This window comes from Vicugna pacos, chromosome 19 (genome assembly GCF_048564905.1).
Source record: "Vicugna pacos chromosome 19, VicPac4, whole genome shotgun sequence".
In the NCBI taxonomy this organism is placed as follows: Eukaryota; Metazoa; Chordata; class Mammalia; order Artiodactyla; family Camelidae; genus Vicugna; species Vicugna pacos.
In genome coordinates this window covers 2,146,152-2,169,040 of record NC_133005.1, presented here as the reverse complement: position 1 = coordinate 2,169,040, position 22,889 = coordinate 2,146,152, and the positions used below count along the sequence as shown (strand labels likewise).

Genomic DNA, 22,889 nt, shown 5'->3' with positions numbered 1-22,889 from the left:
GGATGGGAAAGATCAGGATACTAGCCCTTGGGAGGGAAGGTGCTCATCAAAGGAGTGATTTCGGTGAGCCCAGACTCTTGCATCTTCCCATATGTAGAAAAGCACCAAGTTCATTAACTTGAGATAATCTGGTTTTCCTTAATTAACAGTGGTCTTTTGATGTTCTGGCCACCTGGTCTTTGTTGCAAAAACCCCTATTTACCCTGGCTCCCCCCCTTCCCTCTTCAGAGCATTCCCTCAGAGCTATCTGAGAAGCTGCCTCCTGCACCTGAAGTCCTCAGAACGTCCACCTAATAAAATATAATTCTCAAAAAACAAAGAAAAAACCTGCTTTGTGTAATTTGAATTATTTGAAAGCTGAACTTACTTGTTTTATGGCCCAGAGTATGGTCTTGATAAATGTTTCATTTTAATTTGGGAAAGACACAAGCTCTGCTGTTGGGTAGCGTGTTCTACAAACGTCGTCCTGCTGGGTGTTGGGTACGGGAGACGTGATTGTCTGTCTCTTGTTCTGCCAGTAATTGATAGGGGTATGGAAATCTATAAAAATTTTTTAGATTTGTCTGTTTCTTCTTACAGCTCTGTTGCTTTTTGCACCTTGCATTTTGAAACTTACTAGGTGCACAGACGCTTAGGAGTGTTAAGTCTTGTGCTGAATATGCTCCTTTATCATTGTAAGATGGGTAATATTCTTTGAAATCTGTTTTGTCCGATATTAATACAAGCAGATCTTTTGACTAATGTTATCATGGTCTACTTCCATCCTTTTACTTTTGGCCTACTTGAGTCTTTATATACGAAGTGTTCTTAGTAGACAGCATATAGCTGGTTCTTGTTTTTATATAAAGTTTGATGATTGCTGCCCCTCTTTTTAATTGTGGCCAAATATGCATAATGTGACACTTGCCATTTATATATAGAATTCTGTGGCATTAAGTACATTTGCAATATTGTGAAGCCATTACTGTTTGTCATTCCTAGAACTTTGTCATCATCCCAAACAGAATCTGTCTACTCATCTAAATTCTCTGTTCCCTTCCCCTTACTTCATGTCTTATGAATTTGCCTGTTTTGGACTAATATAAGCAGAATCATACTATTTGTCATTTTGTATCTGGCTTCTTTCACTTTGTCACTTAGCATAATGTTTTCAAGATTCATCCATGTTTAGCATGGATCAGGGCTTTTTTTTATTAAGGATCTTTGAAGCTGTTTGAAGTATTTATATGCAAATATGTGTATAATGTATAGGAATTTAAATGTTTAAACTCTTCATATGTTGAAGTTTTATAAGTATACGTATAGCTCATTAATTTTCACGAACTGAAGATGTGTGACTTGCGCCCAGATCATGAAGCAGAGTATTATCGCAGTGTTAGTACCCTGGGACTCAGGGCTTTGCTCCCTCCTACACGGTGGCCACCCTACAGTCATGTCTCCTGATAGCAAAGAGTGGTTTTGGTAATGCTTGTATTATTGAAATTGTCTGTTCCTTTCATTTTTATCATTTATTATAAGTCGTGTGTATTTTCATGCTGTTATTAGGTATATATATGTTTCTAAGTGTTGTATCTTCTTGATGGATTGACCTTTTTATCATTATCAAATGCCATTACTTCTAGTAATTTTTTAGGTCAGTTTTGTCTGATATGAGTGCAGCCACTCCACATTTCTTGTGGTTGTTATTCTTCCCCATCCATTTACTTTCACTCTGTATGTGTGAATCTCAGATGTGTCTCCTGTAGACAGCATATAACTGGGTCAATTTTAATCCAGTGTGATGGTTGTCTTTTGATTGGATTATTTAATCAGCTCACATTTAACATTATCAATATAGTTAGATTTGTGTTTTCTATATGTATTTTTAGTGTAGCATTTAGATTTCATTAGTGATCTTTTTAAAAAATCTGTTTTAAGTGGTCTAGGGTTTACTGCATAGATCTTAACAGCTTTAGATTTATACTAGTTTAAACCCAGTAATATATGGAACCTTTACTGCTGTATGACTTGATTCCTAGTTTCCTTTTTATTTGGTCTGTCGTTACGTGTATTATATGCATTAATGCTACAAGCCCAACAGTGCATTGCGAGAATTACTCCTTTACCATCTGCAGTCACGTCCACAGTGCGTTGCAGTTTGCGTCTCCCCGCCGTTTGGGCTGTTACCAGGAGACGTATCCCGTTTGTACTACATTGTGTGCTGTGAGCTGTAGTGGGTTACACAGTATCATTTTATACAGTTGCATTTTTTTTGCAATAGTAGTTAAGAAAAGAAAGGATATATATCTTTACTTATTTTTGTCCCATACGTCTCTCAGGCTTTGTTCACTTTTCTTGATCTTTTTTCCTCTCTGCTCCCCAGCCTGCATAATCTCTATTAATCTATCTGAGTTTGAGTTTAAGAATTCTCAGGAGGACGGTATAGCACACGCTTAGCATACATGAGGTCCTGGGTTCAATCCCCAGTACCTTCTCTAAAAATGAGTAGATAAACCTAACTACCTCCCCCTAAAATAAATAAACAAACAAATAAATAAATGTGCAATTTTAAAAAAGAAGAAGAAAACACGAAGAAAATTCTTTCTTTTGCCAGTTCCAGTCCACGCTTGAGCCCCTCTGATGAATTTTTTTTTAGTTGCTGTGCTTCTCTAACCCCAGAGGCTCCATTTATTTGTTCTTTATACTTCTTGCCTTTGTTAATATTCTCTACTTGATACAAATTGTCATCCTATCTTCCTTTAGTTCTTTAACCATATGTCTCTCGTTCAGTGAACATGTTTATAATGGCAGCTTTAAGCTCCCTTCTGCTAAAGCTGACATCTGGACGCTCACAGGTGGTTCCTTGTGCCTCCGCCTTCTGTTTCTCTGCTGTGTTTTGCCTGGTAGTTTTGTTGTGCTGGTGGTTTTTTGCTGCAAAGAGGACGCTTTAGGCAATATATTTTAGTGACTCTGGGTGCTGGTCCCTGCAGACTCTTCCCAGGTGTCTTCCTGGTTTTTGTGGTCATGTACTGGCTGGGCTACGTCAGTCAGGTGTGTCCTGGCTCCGGCGCTGCCCCCCGGGGGCACGGTGTGGCGCGCCCACAGCCCCCCTGGGACGGCCGTGGCACCGGTGGGGCGTGCTCCCACTCAGCCACTGGGCTGCCGGGCGCAGTCTCCATTCAGTGCTGTCCGTGGCACTGCTGCTTTCAGCAGTGCCCACGGCACGCGTTCCTCTGTGGCCTGACCCTGCGAACGTGTGGCTCCTTCCAGGGACTCGTTTCTGGGATTCCCGTTCCAACCCCGGGAGGGCTCCTCCCGCCATATGACGCCGTGGTGCATCTGCTTCTCTGTTCCCGTGCCCGTGGGTGCAGACTTCTCCTTGCAAGTGGGGTCAGTTCTGAATTTTCCTAGGTTTCTGTTCTGACTAGATTACCGTTTGCGCCTCGGACTGTTTCCAAAGGCTTTAAATGTTTTGTTTAAAAGATTGCCACCAGCTCAGCCGGGGCAGGTGAGCCGAGCTCTCCCATGTGCTGTGTCTTGGAGGGTGAAGGTCGCATTCACAGGTCTTGGGTGCTCTGCGTCCTCCGCGGCTCTGCCCGTCGTCCCTGCCACGCGTTCTGAGTGGTCAGTAAGTCCACGTGGGATCTAGTGAAGCTACAGTTAATCGGCCTAACATGAGGCTTAAGACACCAGCCCTGAATCCAGACGACTGGGTTCAAATCCTGGTCTCTGCACTTGGCAGAAGGGTGACTTTGGAAGGACCCCCAACCCCGCTAAGCATCTCTGTCCTCGTGTGTCAGCAGACTGTTCTGTACCTCCTGGGGCTGTGAGGGGAGAGGGAAAGGAGCCGTAGTAACAGGCCGTGCGACGGTGCCCGCCCGGTTTCCGTGCTCTGTGAGCGTTCGTGGTGATTAGTCCGTGCTGAGTAACACTAAAAGTGGAGACCTACTGTGCATACAAGTTGGAAAAACACTCATCACTGAAAGTGATAAGTTTTTCTACTGGGCAACTGTGTCAAAATTTATGGCCTGAATTTTTAACCAAAATACTGTAATTTGAGTATTTTGGTAGCTTTTTGACCCTTTCTCTCCAAAATACCACCAGTTTTGCAGTTCTTCCCTGGAGTTCCGAGCTGCGTTAAGGAAACCCTCAAACCAGGCTCTGCAGTGTGGCATCTGGCGTCCAGCAGCGGGAACCCCCTCACAGCGGAAGCGCAGGCGTGGCATGGGTTTTCTAATGCTGCTCTGAGATGCGGTGCGTTTACTTAGCTGTTACTAGTGGTGGTTTCCGCCTCACGTTTGAGGAGCCAGGCAGCTGCGCAAGGCTGCCTAGAAGGGTGGATCGCTGTGAGAGTCACTTTAGGGGTTTCATTCAAAACTGTAGAGTGTGTTTTTATACTGATTCACTGTCTGTGTATTTGTACCATCTTTACTCCTGTAAAGACGTCCTTTATCTTGATTCTTCGGTATATTTGTGCACAAACTGGGTAATTTCTCCACTGCTTAGTTGGGATACGTGTCCTTTCCTTTGTGCCTTGAAGAAGGGGGCTTCTGGCTGCGCAGAGCTGCCTTGACCTCCGAATTTTGGGCAGGGGTACCCCGTCCCTCCAGCCAGGGCGCGGACGGCCCTTCCTCCCCAAGCACCGTGTCCTCTGGGAATGCCTGTCTCCCGTGGGGCCTGAGAGGGCGGTGGCGGGGGAGCGTGGGGCTGACCCACCCAGCTCTTCCTGCTGCTGGTGCTGATGGCCGAGCAGAGGGTGTCCTGTGAGCCCCAGGCCCCGAGCCCCTGTGTTCTCCTCCTTCTGCACGTTTGCGATTGTGTGTTCTGATCAGATCTGCCAGTTTTTTGCATTTCAGGCCCCCCCTGTCCCGGGGTTTCTCAGTCACAGACAGCTCTCCCTTTGGTTTTCCAGTACAGTTACGCAGTTGTGGTTGTTTGTTTTCAGTCTTCTGTGTGGTCTGGGGATGGGAAGGAAGCTGCAGGTGTGCTCAGTTTATCATCTGGAAAACCCAAAAGATAATGAAAAACTATTTGAAGTGAATTGGGTTTAGGGTTCAGATTAGCTGCCTTTGGATCAGTGAAGCATCTCTCTTGAACCCAGCAGGAGATGCACTGGCCTTGTATTTGACAAGGCTCTTGGAGGATGAGTTCCCTTGTTGAGTAGCAGCATCTTCTCTTGAAAAAACAAACATTAATTTACATAATTAATGTGTTGAATAATATATCCTCAGGACTCCTGAGAGGAAAATGTGTTCAGTTTTCTTAGTGGGAATGCCTGGAATCCTTTGAAAATTAGGACCGGCCTAGCCCCGCCCCCAGGCTGTACTGTGTAGGTGGTGGGAGTAGAAATTCTCCTGCAGCTGCACTCAGCGCTCAGTGTAGCATGCTGGTGACCTCCTGTTGTTGTAAACAGTCTCGTTGGACCACAGCCACACCCATTCGTGTCCATATTGTTCATGGCTGCTATTACTTTAAAAGGCCCATTCCCTGCTTCTGATCAAGCCCCTCTTTGCTGATTCATGGGGTGTGTGCCCAGGACATTGATAGCGTCTCCCCTGTTTGGCCCTTTAGTCCCCTTAGTTACTCATTTCTCCCAGTTGTAAATACAAGCTGAAGTCCAGTCTCATTCCTCCCCTCTCAGAGATGACCACTGTCCTCAGGTTGGTGTTTATCATTCCTGGCTCTCTGTGCCTTTGCTGCACACGAATTTATCCCTGAACAGTGCCTGATGCTGCTGTCTCTGCTTTGTGACTTTCTGTAAGCGGTGGACTGCATCGTTCCTTCGCACCTCGCTTTACTGGCGTAGCAAGGTGTTGGTGAGCTTCCAGCTCTGTTTCTTTGAATCTTACTTTTGTCTGATATTCTGGTATATGGACATACCGCAGTTTCTAATCCATTCTTTGGGCTCTTTTTTTACCTAGTTAAGTAGACCTTTTGTTTTTATTTCGTTTTTTAAACAACTTTATTGGGATATAATTTATATGCCATAAAATTCACCTGTTGAAAGGGTACTGTTTAGTGGGTCCAGTACACATGCGGTTGTACAACAATCACAAGTATCTAATTTTAGAACATTTTCATCACTCTTAAAAGAAATGTAACCATTTCCAGTCACTTCCTGTGTCCTGCATCCTCCCCCACCTCAGATTGAGGCGCATCTGTTTCTGTGTAAAGATGCGTCTCTTCTGGATCATGTCAGTGGGATCGGTTATGGTCATTTGTGACTGGCTTTCATTAGCAGAATGTTTTTGAGGTTCATCCATGATGTAGCATGTATATGATAGGCCTTTAAGTTCTTCACAATTTTTTGTTTTTACCAGTGATACTTTGTGTTATTTATAACTTTTACTATTAATAAGAATAAAAGACCTAAGAATAAAAACCTGTCTCATATTCTTATCATTTGCTGAAGTTCTGGAAGATAAAGAGAAAGGTAATGCTTATTGTAAAATACTGCTGCCTGCCTGGAGGGGTGCACGCCAAGCAGGCCTCGGCCCTTGAAGAACTTGCAGCGCAGGTGGGGGTTAGAGCGGCCAGTCCATTGTGAAACCACGGGCGTGCAGCCAGTGAGCAAGCGAAATGGTGAGGAAATGCAGGAGCAGTGAGGTTCCTGGGAGACGTGTGCAGAGTGTTACAAAGCGAGCAGCGTAGACCCTGGAGGGTTCGTGAGGTTTCGGGAAGTGAGCGTTGAGGGAGCAGGCAGGGGGAGCAGGGGCAGTGCGAGGGGTAAGAGCGGCTTCCCAGAGCCCCAATGGGCTGGGGTGGCCGGGGCAGGAGGCTCGTCAGGGCCAGGCTCACTGGTCTGCACCTGCTCTGGCAGGCATCGGAAAGACCAGGCAAGATTTAGACACAGCCACGTTTGTATTTAAGAAAGAAAACTGACTGACGCATAGAGGGTGGGCTGGAGACAGGGGAGTCTGGAGGTGGGGCCGTCCCTGCGAAGGCTGCTGCCATCGTTTGGGTGAGAGGTGGTGCCTAATGTTGGTAGCGGGGATGAGAGGAGGTGAAGCGAGAGGCATTTCTCAGGGTAGATTGACAGGACTCACTGATAAAGGGTGGGGCGGGTGAGGGACACGAATTCAAAGATGGCTCCCGTGGTCTCTCACTGAGACCGCTGAATGATTTGGGAATCTGCTAACTATCCCCCGTGTAGTCAAGATTAACTTGTGTTGAAAGCTTTAAGGAGTAAAATAGCTTCTCATCTGATAAATTAAAGATTACAGTAAGTATTTTATTTCCAATTCAGAAATGAAACACGGGTTCATACTGAGCCTAGGATGTGTCAGTTTCAGACTTGAACAAACCACCCCGAATTATCCCTTCCTCACAGCCGAAAGAATGCAATGGCGTGAAGATTCCCGTCGACGCCAGCAAGCCCAACCCAAACGACGTGGAGTTTGATAATCTGTATCTGGATATGAACGGAATCATCCACCCCTGCACTCATCCTGAGGACAAGTACGTGACCCGCTCTTGTCACTGACCTTGCAGACGGCAGAGGGGACGTGGCAGACGGCAGGGGAGGGCTGTGTTGCATTATACTGTTTGCTTGTCATTCCAGACCAGCACCCAAAAACGAGGATGAAATGATGGTTGCGATTTTTGAATACATCGACAGACTTTTCAATATTGTGAGGCCAAGACGCCTTCTCTACATGGCGATAGATGGAGTGGTACGTGCTGAGTAACTTAGAATCCTCTGGTTTTGTTTTTCCTGTGTCCCCAGTGTCTAGAATGAAGTCAGGTAAATAATGAAGAACGTTGATTGTGGTAAATTTGAGAAAGAAAGCTTCATCTTTCATTCATTCAAACTTTGTGCGTGTGTGTGCACGCACGCGCGCTCCTGTTTTGGGTGAGATACCGTGAGGTGCTGGGGCTGCTTGTGGGGCTGTTGCTTTTGAAGGGCTTGTCGCTAAAGGGACAGAGACGGTTAAATGAATAGGGCCGGTTACTCAGGGCCTTCGCCCACCTGCACTAGACCACATGTGCAGACACGTGCAGGGCTCTGAGGGAGGGGGAGTCAGTGCCTCAGGGGCGTTAGGAGACAGAGAGGAGGGGGCGTTGGCCCCAGCGTTTGAAGGGTAGAGAATAACTGGAGATGGGGGCAGTGGATGGGACAGCGTGTGGAAGGAGGACCTCCAGGTGTCTCAGATGTGTCAGGTCAACACCCTTCCCGGGTCTTTGATGACACTGACACGTTTGGGTGACTGCCGGTGTTGGGACGGGAAAGCAAAGTAGAAAGATGGGCTTGAGAAGGCTTTTCCTGCCACGCTCAGCTTGGATTCCATCCTGCAGGCGGTGGGCAGTCATCAAAATAACGTAAGTGCGGAGTAACTTACTCAGGTAACAGTATCAGGAAGCTTACACTGTGAATGACTGCCAGACTGTACATCAGAGTCCATGGAAATTAGGGTGAATCGTGGCCCTAAACTTATTCAGCTGTATGCACATAGATTCCCTTTCTTTTAGATTTAGTAATCTTAGTGGCTAATGAAGTGATTTCATAAATCCAGGAAACTTTGGGTCCCAGGAGAGTAACTTTTCTGTGAGATTCTCTGTACTCAAAGTCTTATTTATTTGAAAACTTAACTTTCAATTAAAGCCTAGGAAAGAATAAAGGGAACAGGAGTGTGTCTTATTTGAAACATATTCCAGTTCACGTTAGCTCAGCGTCTTGAAGGCCTTTCACGTTACTCCAGAGGGCCCTTCTGCGAGATCATGTGTGCAACATGCACACGCGTGTACCTGTGTGTGCATGCTCTTGTCTATAACATATCAGTGTAGAACTCGCTAGCTGAGAGAGCTAGGTGAGGTGGTCTCGTTTTGCAGGAAAGGGAGCTGTTTAAAGAGGATATGAAATAACTTACTTTACGTAGACAGGATACTTGAGAGTCCCTTCTAGCCCCAGACTCCGCTCAGTGATTTCAAAACCTTATGTCCTTCAGTCCACTCCACTCATCCTGTGGTTTAAGTTTATATTTGCTTAGAGTGATTGACAAGTACGTTTGAGTAAAACCTTGTTCCCTTTATACCTGCTGTGCCTCGTAGAGAGAGTGGTAATTATGAACCTGATTGTGGGAAGTACAAAAAGGTTTTGGTGGTCTTGTGAATCCCACGTGGAGACTGTCCTTCCTTTCAGACGTGGCAAAGGGAAGGTCTTCCAGTCCGGGTTCGTGCTAACAGCTCACTGCGTGCTGGCTGCATCTTTGAGCAAAGTGAGCTTTCCTTCTTGGGTGTCTTGAGACACCATAACCCAGCGGACCCGGCATTAGGTCGGGGGCCCTGCGGTGTTAATGCTGTCGGGTATTTGTCCCTTTGGCAGGTCACTTGCTCACCTAACTGAGCTCGACTCTGAGATGCTTGGTCCAGATTTGAGCTCTCGGGATCGCCTGTCTGTCACAGAAGGACTGTTTAGACTTACTACTTAGCTTCTATGTTTTAGTGTATTATTTTTGTAAGACCAGCCGATTCAAAACAGTGCACGGATCTCGTGCACGTGTTTGGAACGGCACACGTGAGTGTGAAATACGCGTCCCCAGGCGCCCCGCGCGAAGATGAACCAGCAGCGCTCTCGGAGGTTCCGCGCGTCCAAAGAGGGAACGGAGGCGGCGGCGGAGAAGCAGCGCGTCCGGGAGGAAATACTGGCAAGAGGTAGAGTGTGCGTCTCCGAGTCGGACTTCTTACAAGATGTGTGCGGAAGGGGTAGGGGGCAGCTTCCCCCCACAGATAGCTAAGATTTTAATTTAATCAGGATCCCAGGATACCCAAGGAAAATTTATATCCACTGTTGAGGAAAAGTAGTTAACAGAATCCTTTATTCTGTTAATAAGCTTGTTCATTTCCAAACGCTGTAGTGATAGGGAAACTGGGGAATAGAGAGAAGGAACCCCTGCGGGGAGCGCAGACTGTCAGGGTCGTTGAAGGCGAGAGCAGCTCTCAGCTGACTTCCCTGTGTCTGCAAAGTGCAAGTACGTGAGTGCTTCTGACTCCCTTTTCCTCTGGGTCTGTTAAAGAGCTACAGTTCCGTGAACATTGTCCTCAGATCAGTGTGGGTGGCTTGCTCAGTGCTGCTCCTTAGAACCCAGGACTTGCCAAGGAGGCCTGGGGCGAGGGGACCGTGTTTCCGGGCTCTCCCCTGGCCCTGCACATCTCAGTGCAGGCTGGGGCAGCAGGTAGGGAGGGCCCCGCGTCCCTTCAGTTTCGGGAGGGGGCTGTGGAGTGGAACGTGGTCATCTTTGCAGTTCCTCAGAGCCTGGGAATTCCTGAGGGTACAGAGGGAGGAGCTGTCCTCAGAGGAGGACTGCCAGGCCCCCGACGCCCGCGGCACTGCTGCTCACCAGAGGCCTGTGTGCCAGGCGGGGCCCGGCCAGCGGGGTGCGTGCGTGGTGTTCTGTTCAGGAGGCAAAATGGTAGACCAGGGAAGAAAGCCACAGTTTATTGGTTCAGGATGTTGCGTTCAGCAGGTGGAAAAAGAGCGCCCAAGCCTGTCGTGACAGTCCCTTTGGTGTCACTTCAGCTTTGCTGGGGGTGCGCTGGTCTCTGCGCTTCAGCTGCAGCTTGTTAATACTCTCAAACCTGTGTGTATTTGTAACAGAATTGAAAGCTATCTTTCTTAAGATGTTAAGAGATACGTTTGTGTCTTGAGAAAAAGCTCATCAGTGATAGAGGAAGAAGTAGGATTTTAAATTCCCTCTAGCTGGTGGTGTCATTTCTTAGCATATAAAGCCGTGATAAACTCTGCATATTAATTTTGTTTTCCTAAGACCCCTTTATCTTAAGAACTGTTAGCAGTATTAGAACCCCTAGTGTGTGTGTGTGTGTGTGTGCGCATGCGTGCGTGCGCGTGCTGCTTCAGGGGCATTAGGAAGAACATAATTTTTGTTTTTATAACACAGTATGTATCTTTTGTGTACCATATGTTGTTTGGCAGTCATGTTAAATCTTACTTTAAATTTGAGGGAAGGAATCTTCCTTTCTTCAAAAAAGGGCAACGTTGTTCCTCAGGTGACAGCACTTCTCTTTCTTTTTTATTTGAACTTTTTGTTTTGTTGTTCTGGCCTAATACTGACTAACTTACTTCACTTTTTATGAGGAAAACAGAGCATTGTTCCTTTTTCTCTAGGTGGCTTTCTTCCTCCAGAAGAAATAAAAGAGAGGTTTGACAGCAACTGTATTACCCCAGTAAGTGGTCTCATACTTTGCTGGCTATTGCTAACTCTTAAACGGTAGGTTAATTTATTTCCTTCTGTCATTTTAGGGAACTGAGTTCATGGACAATCTTGCTAAATGCCTTCGCTATTACATAGCTGATCGTTTAAATAATGACCCTGGGTGGAAAAATTTGACGGTAAGTTTCGCATTTTGGTACTCCAGAAAGATGAGGGGGATGATTTGAGGCTGCACTTTGATATGTCTGGTTTTATTTGTCCTTTTCCCCCGTAAAATGCTGGTTGACTGAGGACAGAGAAGCTTCCAGGGCTGTTAGGAATGGGGTGGGTGCCCTGCGTGGTCCAGGAGTAGGCAGCTGAGCTTTGTCTCTGTGCCAGTTACCATCACTGTGAAGCCGTAAAGTGGGACTTGGGATTTAAAATATATGTATGTGAGATTAATTTCTGTTACCAGAAATCAGAATACAGCAAAATTAGTCATGGGGCTGCCTTTAAAGAATAGCTGTTTCCTAAGTATTTAAGTAAGATTTAAGGCAACTTTTATGTAATTTGAGGTTCATGAGCTTGTTTCCCTATTAATTGGGCACAGCACCTTGTATTTCATGGGCGCTCTCGGGGCTTTTGTAGCTCTGCGCTGTGTACTCGAGCAGCAGCGGAAACAGTGGGAACTTGGGAGAAACTGATCTATTTTTCTAACGGCTCAGTTTGACCTAAAGATTTCATGTTTTTAATATTCCATGTAGTAAATTAACCAGTGAAATAGTTTTGATGTCTAATACATAAACACCTTACTAAGAAAAATTTCCAGTTAGTAACACTCTATTAATAGAATTATCCCAATTTAAGATACTCAGTTCTATTGATTTTTGTGCTAGAAAATTTGAGGCGGCTGAAAATTTTTTTTGCTTTTTGTAGGTTATTTTATCTGATGCTAGTGTCCCTGGTGAAGGGGAACATAAAATCATGGATTACATTAGAAGACAAAGAGGTAAAGCACGCTTGTAAATGTTTGATTATATGTTCACTTGAAAAAACAAGCCGTTGTGTAGAAAATACTTGGTGATATGGGATACCGCCTGTGGGGTGAAGTGCACTGATGTAACTGCGTGTCTTCCCTCCTCAGCCCAGCCCAACCACGACCCAAACACTCACCACTGCCTGTGTGGAGCTGACGGTAAGCTGCTTCTCTGGGGTCTGAGTCTCTTGGATTGAAACATAGCAAGTCGATGGGTGGGTGTATAGTGATGGATTATTTGTGGTTGCCTGGAAATTCTAAAAATTTTCTGTTTGAGAGGGAACTAGAATGGAGTTGTTTAATCTGTGATTAATGTTCACTTATCTTTAATTTTTTTTTTTAACATTTTTCACCCTCTTCGTATGATTGCATATGTCTTTTAAGTGGAAAATTTCCAGATGCTTGGCTCTCGAGTGGCAGTCTGTGTCCTAGGCCCGCGTATCTGGAGGCTGCCCTGTTTCCTGCTAGGGAGCCTGCAGGCTTTGCGGCTGTGCTGCCTCTGCTCTTGTGCCCGTCTGGGCTTGTCTGCGCTGGTGCCTCGCGTTGCGGTGATGTCTTGCTTTGTCGCAGTCGGGGCCTTCTGAACGTTCCCACTGTCACGCGTGGTGGTGTTGTTGACAGCTGACCTCATTATGCTCGGCCTTGCTACACATGAGCCCAACTTTACCATCATCAGAGAAGAGTTCAAACCGAACAAGCCCAAACCGTGCGGGCTCTGTAATCAGCTGGGGCACGAGGTGAAGGACTGTGAAGGTTTGCCAAGAGAAAAGAAGGGGAAGGTAAGAACTTTGAGATGCCAGTAGCCTCATTTAAATTTTTTTAAATTTTATTTTTTACTGTGATAAAATAAACGTAACAGAAAACATACCATTTCAACCATGTGTAAGTATACAGGTCAGTGGCGTTAGGTATATTCAGGTGCCTCATTTTAAGAATGGCTGGAGCGGAGACCGTGGTTGATTGGGTTTTTGCCTGCTTGCCCTGTCACCCTGACAGAGGTGGTCTTCCTCAGCTCTTAGAGTAACACGTTCAGAGCCACGGCGCACTCGCTCCTGCTCTCCACGGTCTCTCACCCAGCTTGTCTCCACGTGAGGCTGAGGTCTCGTGGCTAATAAAGCCCACTGCACACGATTTGTTGGTAGAAGTATTTATCTCCAGTGGTTATTCTTAAAAGGAACTATGAATCAAATATTTTAAACTTCTTGGTGCTTCTAAGTTACTCCTAGTTGCTATATATTTGGGGTTCACTTGATCACCATCCATTCTCTTAAAGGGGTTTCTGTTTTAAGAATATGGTGCCTCATTAAAAGGCATGTTGAGTGAGAAAAGCAGCTGATAAGTATACACGTTGACAGAGAACGTGAGGTGTTCATCAGAATGTCGGTACTGGGTGGGTGAGGGTCGAGTTCACAACACAGCCCTCTAGATTTGGCCTCTGAGCTAAGGTTTTTTGTTTTTAAAGGGTTGTAAAAACAAAATAAAACATGAAAAAATATGCAACAGAGACCGTAAATGTCCCTCCAGGCCAAAATATTTAGTGTCTGGCCCTTTACAAAAAAACATTTCCGACCCCTCGCCTGGGTGTGTTTCAGATTATGAGTGATTTTTATTTTTCAAATGGTTTGGTGAGTTCTTTTTTTAGTTAATACTTGTAACGTTAAGCGGGTCTGTCTTTAGAAAAGCCGCAGTATTTGCTCGGTTGGCGAGAATGCAGGGCTCAGAGTAGATGGGCTGAGTCTTTCCCCCCTCCCTGCAGCACGATGAGCTTGCAGACAGTCTTCCTTGTGCAGAGGGCGAGTTCATCTTCCTCCGGCTCAGTGTGCTCCGCGAGGTACGTAGCCGTGGCCCGAGCCTGGGGCTCGAAGGTGGGGTGCCCCTTGGCAGCCGTAACGCGGCGCCCCTTGTCGGTTGTAGTACTTGGAGAGAGAGCTCACCATGGCCAGCCTGCCGTTCACGTTCGACGTGGAGAGGAGCATCGACGACTGGGTCTTCATGTGCTTCTTTGTGGGGAACGACTTCCTTCCTCACCTGCCGTCCCTGGAGATCAGGTGTGTGCGCGCGCGCGGAGGTCCCCCGCCGCCCTCGCAGCCTTCCCGCCTTCGCAGTGCACGCTGGTCCTAATGCGGAATGTTTGTTTCCTGGCGGCAGGGAAGGTGCAATTGACCGTTTGGTTAACATTTACAAAACTGTGGTACACAAAACTGGGGTAAGTTCACTCTTGAATAATTTCAAAACAGAAGTATTTGCTTGTAAAAGGAGATCATTTTACATGTATTTTATCACTTACAGGGTTACCTTACAGAAAGTGGTTATGTCAATCTGCAGAGAGTACAGATGATCATGTTAGCAGTTGGTGAAGTTGAGGATAGCATTTTTAAAAAGAGAAAGGATGATGAGGTAAAGTGTTTCTCTTGCAGTAGCTCAATTGCTCCTGTCTCTAATAGGCTATGATGACCTGTGATTGTCCTTTTAACCTCTCTGAGCGCGCTGTTAAATCATTACAGTGTATCAAACACCAAGGTGATCACGAGTGGCCAGTGCTTTGACTGTGGTATAAAGGTTGTGCTGCTTGCTGTGTGGAGCTGTGTATTGCACACTATGAGGGTTGCATTGTAATTTTTTCTCTTCTTACTCTTAACTAAGATGTAAATCCAAACATCTGTCTAATCAGTGGGACATGAAATGAGAATTCCACAGCTAGAAGAGTGCTGGACTTGAACTAGTGGCTGCCGAGTGCTGTAGGCAGTGTTTCTGCTCTGGATCTAGGAGCTCTGTACTCTGGTAGCAGAGTGGATGGGGTCTGGGTTGGATTGCATCCGCCAAAGCGGAGACTTACAGCTGTAAGAAATGTAGGCTTAAAAAAGGAAATAAAATCACAAAGCACTTGGGAATTGGCTTCATATGATCGGGTGAGGGCTCAGGTGAGGAGCCCAGGTCTCCGGCTTGGGCAGTGGGGAGGTTGTGGTGCCGTTCACTGAAATAGCAGGTCCCCCTCATCTACCCAGGAGAGCAGGATGGGATGGGGATGAGAAGAGATACTGAGTTTGAGGGGCCACTGGACACCTGAGAGGAGGGCAGTCCGTGGACCAGTTGGATGGGTGCATGTAGAGCGCTTGGCAGCAGACTCTGAAAGGAAATGTGAGAACCACTAGCAGAGGGGAGACACCTCACTGTGAGAGTGAACTTGAACTCCCTGGGAGTGTGCATGGAATGAAATGCCTCCCGCGGGGCCCTCAGGAGTGCGGGCGCTTTGGGAGAAGGTGGGATCTGTCCCAGGGAGCTGGGAGGAGCCCCCAGAGCGGGGCGCTGGTGCTGCCCAAGGCGTCAGAGCGCGATGGACAGGCCCCTCGTCCTCGGCCAGGGCTGGGGCACCCCGGGAGCCAAGGGTGGAGGGGCAGCTCCGGGAGGCAGAGTGGGTTGGAGGGTGACTATGGGGGAGTGGAAGGGAGGCGAGCGGTGGGTAAAATGAGCAGAAAGGAAGTGAAGGAATTACCCTCAGAGACTGATTTTCTAAGTCATGTGGCTGTTGAGCGGTAGTAACGTACCAGCACGGCTGCATTGCTCCATGGTCTCCCGGCTGAGCGAGGATGTGCTGTATCTGACAGGAGTGTCTGTCCCTCAGCTCTGCGGCCTGGGGCTGGCGTCCTCCGCTGTGGAACTCTGGGTACCCCTTTGCAGAGCAGAGGGAGGTGTGCTTTCAGAGCCTTGGGTGCTTGGCAGGCTTCACATGTAAAATTCAAAAAACAGACCTCGCTTGGTCTGGGGTATCGCATGTCTGCCGGAACGGCCGTTTTTAACTAATTCTGCACCAGGCACAGTGGCTCCACTTGACCTGCTGCCGTTGATGCTTAAGAAAAAGCTGTACCTGCCATGTGCTACTCGGCGCACAAACGTCATGCCAGGAAAGTCCTTCTACGTGGCTTCAGCGGGCTCCGTCCTATTAAATATCGGTGTTTGGTGTTGGGGGGGATGTGTGACCCTGGATAGATACCACGGTGCTCTAGGGTTAAGTATGTGATTCGTTTTCCCGCTGGCCTGGCAGAGAGGACATTTCACAGCTTTGGGTCTTTTTGGCGTCCGTGACATTGTGTGACGTCTGTCAGTGTGGTTGAGTACTGGGGAAAATTTATGACCCCTCAGAGATTCAGTATAAATAAGTATTTGGGTGCATGTGTTTTCCTGGAAAGTGTGTCTACGGCTTTTGAGAGATTTCCAGAGGAGTTCATAGGACAGAAAAGGACTGAACACGAGTAGGATCTGTGTGCGGTGGGCCTGCTCTGCTTGTGTGACTGCCTCCCTGAGAGACAGCGGGCCAGAGAGGAGACCGGGGCTACATCTGTGCTCGCTCTGAGGCTGGGCGGTTAGGTCGGCGCGATGCTTGTTACTCCGTGAGCTTTGGTGTTTGCCTTTCTTCTTGCAGATGTTGTTTATTTGGCAAATCCTTATTAAGTGCTTACCATGTGCCAGGTAGTATTCTGAATGTTACCGATACAGCAAAAATCAAAAGGACAAAAAAAACAGACGAAAGTTCTGACCGCGTAGAGCTGGCGTTCTCCGGGGGAGATGGACAGTAAACCCAGAAACGAAGTGAACTGTGTCATGTGTTTGAGAGTGATAGGTGGGGGGAGGGCACAGCTCCGTGGTAGAGGGCTTGCCCAGCACGCACGGGGCCCTGGGTTCAATCCCCAGTACCTCTGTTCTATGTAAACAAACCTAATTACCTCCCCCCTCCAAAAAATGAAAAAATAAAGCAGATGAGGAAGCGTCTGGGAAGGCAGGGTGGGAAGGCTGCCGTCCTAGAAGAGGCGACTGGAGAAGGCTTTGCTGACAGACGGCTTAGAACCAAGAGCTAAGGATGTGAGGGGTCAGCCATGCAGGAGGGGCATCCCAGACAGAGGGAACCGCTGTGACAGGGCACGAGCACACACGGGTGTCCATAGAACGGAGGGGCCAGTGTGGGGGGGGCAGGAGAAGAGGTTGGAAAGAAGGCAGAGGCCGAGCTGAGAGATCCCTGTAGGTCGTTAACAGGACTTCAGCTCTCAGTCTACATCTTGTAACCATAAACGTGATAGAGGTGTGATACGTACTGTACAGCGATCCCTCTGGCTGCTGTGTGGAGGCAGCCAGCCCATCGGAGCCAGCATGGCGGCAGTGAAGAAGGTAACAGGTGGCAGGATTCTGAGCATGTTTTGAAGCTGGAACCAGCAGGTGTGGCTAACGGATTAATCCTCGATGTGAGACAAGAGGTGTCAGGAATGACCCAAGCATTTTTCTGAGCAGCTGTGATGGGAAGCCTGGGAGGGGCAGCACTGGGGGTGGGGATTCCACTTTGGACGTGTTCCGTTTGAGACACCCAGGTTGGGCGATGAGTGGGCAGAGGTCCTGGTAGGAGAGTCGTCAGCAGGTAGATGGTGTTTAAAGCCCCGAGACTGGATGATTACTTCCGTGAGAGCACAGAAGTGGAGAGGGCCAAGTGTCGGGCCCAGAGAGCCACCAGCACGAAGAGGCTGGGGAGCTGCGTGGAGACGCAGCAGGATGAGAGAGGAGGGCAGGTGAGTGCAGGGTCCTGGCGGCCAGGAAGGGAGGGCCGTGGTCAGATAGGAGAAGTTTCCTTAATGGTGGGGCAGAGGCTTGATTAGGGAAATGGGCGGTGTTCACGTCTCAGGAGGTTTTAGGGCAGCCGGTCACCACGTGTTGGGGTGCAGCTCTGGTTCAGAATTCCGTTGCAGGTGGTGGCTCTGGCACAGAGGGGTGGCAGTGCAGCGAGTAGGGTGACCACCCCAGCTGTCACTTCAGTGCTTTCTGAGGTAAAGGAGGCCTTTGAGTGACCCAGTATGTGGGGAGCAAGATCAGCCCTAAATCCTGCCTGGTTGAAACCATGGCTGCATTTTGAAAACGAGTGCAGGGGCCTGGCCCCTTTCCTGTGGGCCAGCTCAGCCCGGAATAAGCAGTGCAGACACCTGTGTTGTCTTCCTGTCTTTGATCGACATCCTGGACTTGGCGGGGTAGGATTTGCGTAGCGCCCCACTGCTCTCCAGCCGCTGTGCCATACGTGTCTCAGGGTTAGGACCTGTCAAGCCTCATTATTAAGTTGCTTTGTTGACTCTCTTCAGTGGTCATCTTGATGATTAGCTGTATTCAGTTACAACTTAAGAGACTTGTTTTCTTATGTGTGTCTTCTCCACATCGGCAGCCTATTCACTCCAGCGTGAAACCAGGGGTCTTTGTCATGACTCTTGCATTCTTTCCTGAAACGGTGTGAAAAACAATCTGAAAAAAAAAATTAAGAGGAAAAATTTAAATTGTATCTAAACTCAGTCTAGAACGCTCTCTGTCCATCCAGAGTTCTGCTCTGCAGCACTTAGAGCGCACGTTCCATTGCCTAGTTTAATTGTGTGCCTTGGTTTCTGGGGTCTTCCTTTAAAACTTTAATTGTCTCCTGAATCATTCCTGGTAATGTTTAACTCTTACATTTTTGTGTAATTATTTGACAGAATATGTGGATTTTATACTTTTAGGACAGTTTTAGAAGACGACAGAAAGAAAAAAGAAAGAGAATGAAGGTGAGTTTTCCCGAATTCCACAAGACTGGCAGTGGTGTTAAGTTCACAGCTGGGGAGGAGGATGTTCATTACTGAGCTTTTTATTCCTTTCCCGGGAGGGGTTGGTTAGGGACTTAGTCCCCACCCAGCTGCCTTCTTACCTGGTATTGACTTTAAAGAGATCCTTATTTATTGCCACTGTCCTACAAGCCATAGGGAGTCTGCAGGAAACACTCGGTAGGCAGGAGCGGGCAGGTGACACTCAGCTGTCTGAGGTTTTACAAGAGTCAGGTGTTGTTTTTGTGGTAAGAACAGTCGACCCTTGTGTCCCCTTGCAAGCCTGTATTGTCAGGCTCATCTTCCTAGAACAAGATATCAGAGCCCTGTTGTTTCTCTGCTTGGAAGTCACCAGTGACCCTTGGTGTGGCTGCTGTGCGCACTGAGGTCTGGTCGGGCCCTGGCCGCCAGCTCCCCCTGCTCTCTTCTCAGCGCACCCCGTCCCTCCTGACTTGGAGCCTTGCCTCCCGTTGGCCCCTCCAGAAGGTGCCTGCTCCGGACCCCGCACACCTTGTCGTCTCCCCGGCCTCCCTTGCTGCTTCTGCTTGTAGGCTAGGTTGAGCAGTCCTTCCCTTTATCTCTAGCGATTCTTGTCTTCCTTGTTGAATTTTAAACTCATGCAGTTGAGAGACTGCCTTTTATTCTCCTCTTTCATGGGGTTTGAGCAGTTTCAGGAGCCCAGAAAGGAGAAGAGTAGAGTTACTTGTTGTTGCAGGACGGTTCCAAGCCGCTTAGATTGGGAGGAACGTATTTGGTTTCTTCTTTATGTATTTTTTACTTTCTTTTCAGTTAGTTTTTTTATTGAGACATAGTTCATGTAGCAGTACATGTTTCAGGTGGACGACAGTGATTCACAATTTTTAAAGGTTATATACCATTTATGGTTAGTATAAAATGCTGGTTATATTCCCTGTGTTGTACAGTATATCCTTGCAGCTTATTTATTTTATATGTAGTACCAGATATTATTTTGTGTCAGTAGCTATCAGTCAGCCACAGCTGTCACCTACTATAGCTGTAATCATATCTCTAATTGGCAGTAAAGAGTTAAATTCTAGCAAGGTGAAGGGTTAATAGAAGCTGTATTTCCTACGGAGAAATCAAACTCCTGACTTTTTTTTAACCATTAAGGTAAATGTTATATTTGTGTTATTATTTGTTATTTTTATTTGCCTAAAATCATGTCTTGAACGTGTTAGGAAATTGTAGGTAAACCCAGCAGAACAGCCTAGTGAGGCTTGAACACTTCCTGCGTGGAACTGAAAGTAGCTGGCACTCAGTCTGTGCAGTCGCAGCAGAACGGGCGCCACGTGTTCCCTTGGGGCAGGGTTACTGCTGCAGACTTGTTTGCAGGGCAGGTCGCCTTCGTGTCAGACGTGGATGACCCCGTGATGCTGGCAGAAACCCGTTCTGCCCTTGAAGTGCCCACAGTGGGGACCATTCCCACTGCCCTTGTTTCTGCCTGTCCTCTAACTGTGTTGTGATTTAATTTCTACATTCGTTTATTTCCGTTTGTGTTAGAGAGATCAGCCGTCTTTCTCCCCTGGTGGAATATTAACTCCTCACGCCCTGGGTTCGAGAGGTTCACTAGGATCTCAAGTGGCCAGTAACCCGAGACAAGCAGCCTATGAAATGAGGATGCAGAACAGCTCCGTAAGTGACTCGCCTCCGTGCACACGGAGGGTGGGGACTGTTGCATGCCCCTGCCGCTGTGTGTGAGGTAATCCCTTAGCCTGGAGTGGTTCTGTTTTGTAGTTTTTCTCAACTTCCTTTGCCTTGAGATGATGTTAATTCTCTTAAATCCATCTTTATCAATATGATAACACCTAAGTGACGTGGAAGAGAAGAGCGTGCGCATGAGCATAGACAGCCCCATAGCTGCGCATGCCTGTGACACGGCCGGGCCACGGCGCCCCCTCTGCCCAAAGGCACGGCGGCAACGGCGCCGGGAGCACGGGGGAAGGCCGGCTGCCTCTGCGTGGGACCCGAGAGGAGGGCCTGCCTTGCCTTCCAGGGCTCGGTTCCGGGCCTTCTGCAGAACAGTATTCCTCAGTCTGTTCAGTACAGGTCTCCTCTCCGCCTGAACCCTCGCCAGCCCAGTCAGCGGACAGAGCGAGGGGGTTTCAGGGCCACTCTCACCGCCCAGGCTCTGATTGCTCCCTGTTTGTAAACCCCCTGCATGTCAACTGAATGGATGTGCCTCATGGTACCCCTCTTCGTCTGAATTTGTCGTCCAAACTGCAGAAGCAGGTGGTCCCAGCCAGCGAGGCTGTGCTGTCTACTAGCTCCCTGTTGTGCTGATGAGATCAGGAGCTCCAGGCCCGCGGCAGGTCGGCGAGCAGGGGTGCGGGAACTACCGCACAGGCCACAGGGAGTCATAGCCGTTGCTCACTTCAGGCTAGTAAGCGTGAGAGGGAGTTCTGTAGGGGGAGGAGAAGATGCTGTGTGCAGTTTTCCTGTGGTACACCCGAGGAAACGGCATAGATTCGGACACTGAAGTTTTGCTTTTCTAGTAGTTATCCTGCTGATGCTCGCATCCCTTATTACAGGGCAATCCCATATGTGAGATTTTTTGCCATATCGAGAGACTGATTGAATTTATATTCCCATATATTCTCAACTAGATGTCTCAGGACCTTAGATTTGGAATCTGAGAAAGAAGGTGTTGCATCTCCTGAGAGGAGGCGCTTGGGTTCCTGTTGTGTTTTTGTTTGGCTTGGTTTTTGTTTTCTTGTCTTATCCCTTGCTCATGAACAGGGTGGGGTGTGGAGGGTCAGAGAAAGGGGATGCAGTGAGACCCTTGAGTAGAACAGTAAAGGCTGATGTCTGTCATTCAAGGTCACAGGGACTACAGCCCCTTAGAGTGGGACTGGAAGTGGCCGGCGTTCTCGGCCATGAGAATGATAGAACGCTGCTTTCTTAATGTCTGGGAGGCAGGTGGGTTTGAACTTTGCCGCTCGTGAGTACCCTGAGGAGGGCTCCAGTGGTGTGTTCAGGCTCCACAGAACCCGCCCACTGTTGACGATAACCCCTGAAATGGTGTCAGAGTCGGGAGGCTGGTGTTCACCTTGCTTATTTGATCCTTGTTTAATTCCTCTGGACACAGTTATTTCTCTTGGAGTCTTTGCACAGAGGGATTTCCATCTAGAATGTTCCGAATTTAAGGAAGTCATGAAGCCATGTTACCGGTTCATTTAAAGATGACCTTTGGAGTTCTGGGTTTGTTGTTCGGCGTGGCTTTCTTTGCCCTGTTTTTTTGGAGTTGTTGGAAGTGTTAGTGCATGACGCGTGTCTGCCGGTGGTCACGTGGCTTTTGTTTCTTCATAAGTATGTGTTTTTAATCTTTACATTCTGATGCATGGTTTCTTTATTTCTCAATTTAACAGAATTTGATTGCAAAATGGCTTTTTAAAAAAGACATTTTTTGTGAATTAGTATGAATCTGGTATGTTCAGGAAAGAATCCTTCTGTTGGCAGAGACAGAGAAGAGAGAGTGGAGGTTTAGCATTAAAGAGCAAACACCCACCTTTTTTCTTTTCCTCAGAAGTGTGTTTTTGTTATTTAAGGATGGAATTTATCTTTTGTCAATACGGGAAAGTTTGCTTTTTACACAGCTTCTTCTCGTAATTTTAATCCAGGTGGATTAGCCTGGGGTTTAAAAGGTAGCAGTGATGGCTCAGTGAATCAGGTGTGCTCTTGATCTTTCACACCTTTCGTTTCACTTAATCCCGGCAATAACCTCTGAAGAGGGAACACTGTCACCGCCGCTCCACGCTGAGGCTGCGGCTTCAACTGCCCGGAAGGGTGACCTTGTGCCCCCGGCTCAGATCTGCCCGAGCACACCCATCTCGCTTTGCGGGTGCAGCCGTGCGCTCCTGGACTGACTGCCTTACTGGTTCTGTGGAGGTTTGGGGACAGTGTTGGCCACACGGCATCATGAGTGAAACTGACACTATACATTTTTAAAAGGAAAGTGTTTTAAACTCTATGTGAAATACAATTTTGTTTTGCTGTAACAAACGTTCTTAGCCTGTGGTGGGAGTTACCTTTATGCTAAGGTTTTAGCTACAGTATCATTAAAATATCTTCTTGAGCTCTCAGTTTAAAAATAATTCAATTTACTCGAAA

General features: G+C 47.6%; 1 protein-coding gene across 1 annotated transcript in view; it reads left to right on the top strand.

The window, feature by feature from the left end:
• XRN2 (5'-3' exoribonuclease 2) overlaps positions 1-22,889 on the top strand; it is a 64,728-nt gene that overhangs the window by 6,456 nt on the left and 35,383 nt on the right. Inside the window, exons 2-15 of the mRNA XM_072943690.1 lie at positions 7,310-7,437; positions 7,541-7,652; positions 9,519-9,630; positions 11,102-11,160; positions 11,237-11,326; positions 12,063-12,135; positions 12,271-12,321; positions 12,784-12,941; positions 13,919-13,993; positions 14,077-14,210; positions 14,311-14,368; positions 14,452-14,559; positions 18,681-18,725; positions 20,283-20,414. Coding sequence (XP_072799791.1) covers positions 7,310-7,437; positions 7,541-7,652; positions 9,519-9,630; positions 11,102-11,160; positions 11,237-11,326; positions 12,063-12,135; positions 12,271-12,321; positions 12,784-12,941; positions 13,919-13,993; positions 14,077-14,210; positions 14,311-14,368; positions 14,452-14,559; positions 18,681-18,725; positions 20,283-20,414 — 1,335 coding nt within the window. The remainder of the gene's footprint in view (positions 1-7,309; positions 7,438-7,540; positions 7,653-9,518; positions 9,631-11,101; positions 11,161-11,236; positions 11,327-12,062; positions 12,136-12,270; positions 12,322-12,783; positions 12,942-13,918; positions 13,994-14,076; positions 14,211-14,310; positions 14,369-14,451; positions 14,560-18,680; positions 18,726-20,282; positions 20,415-22,889) is intronic.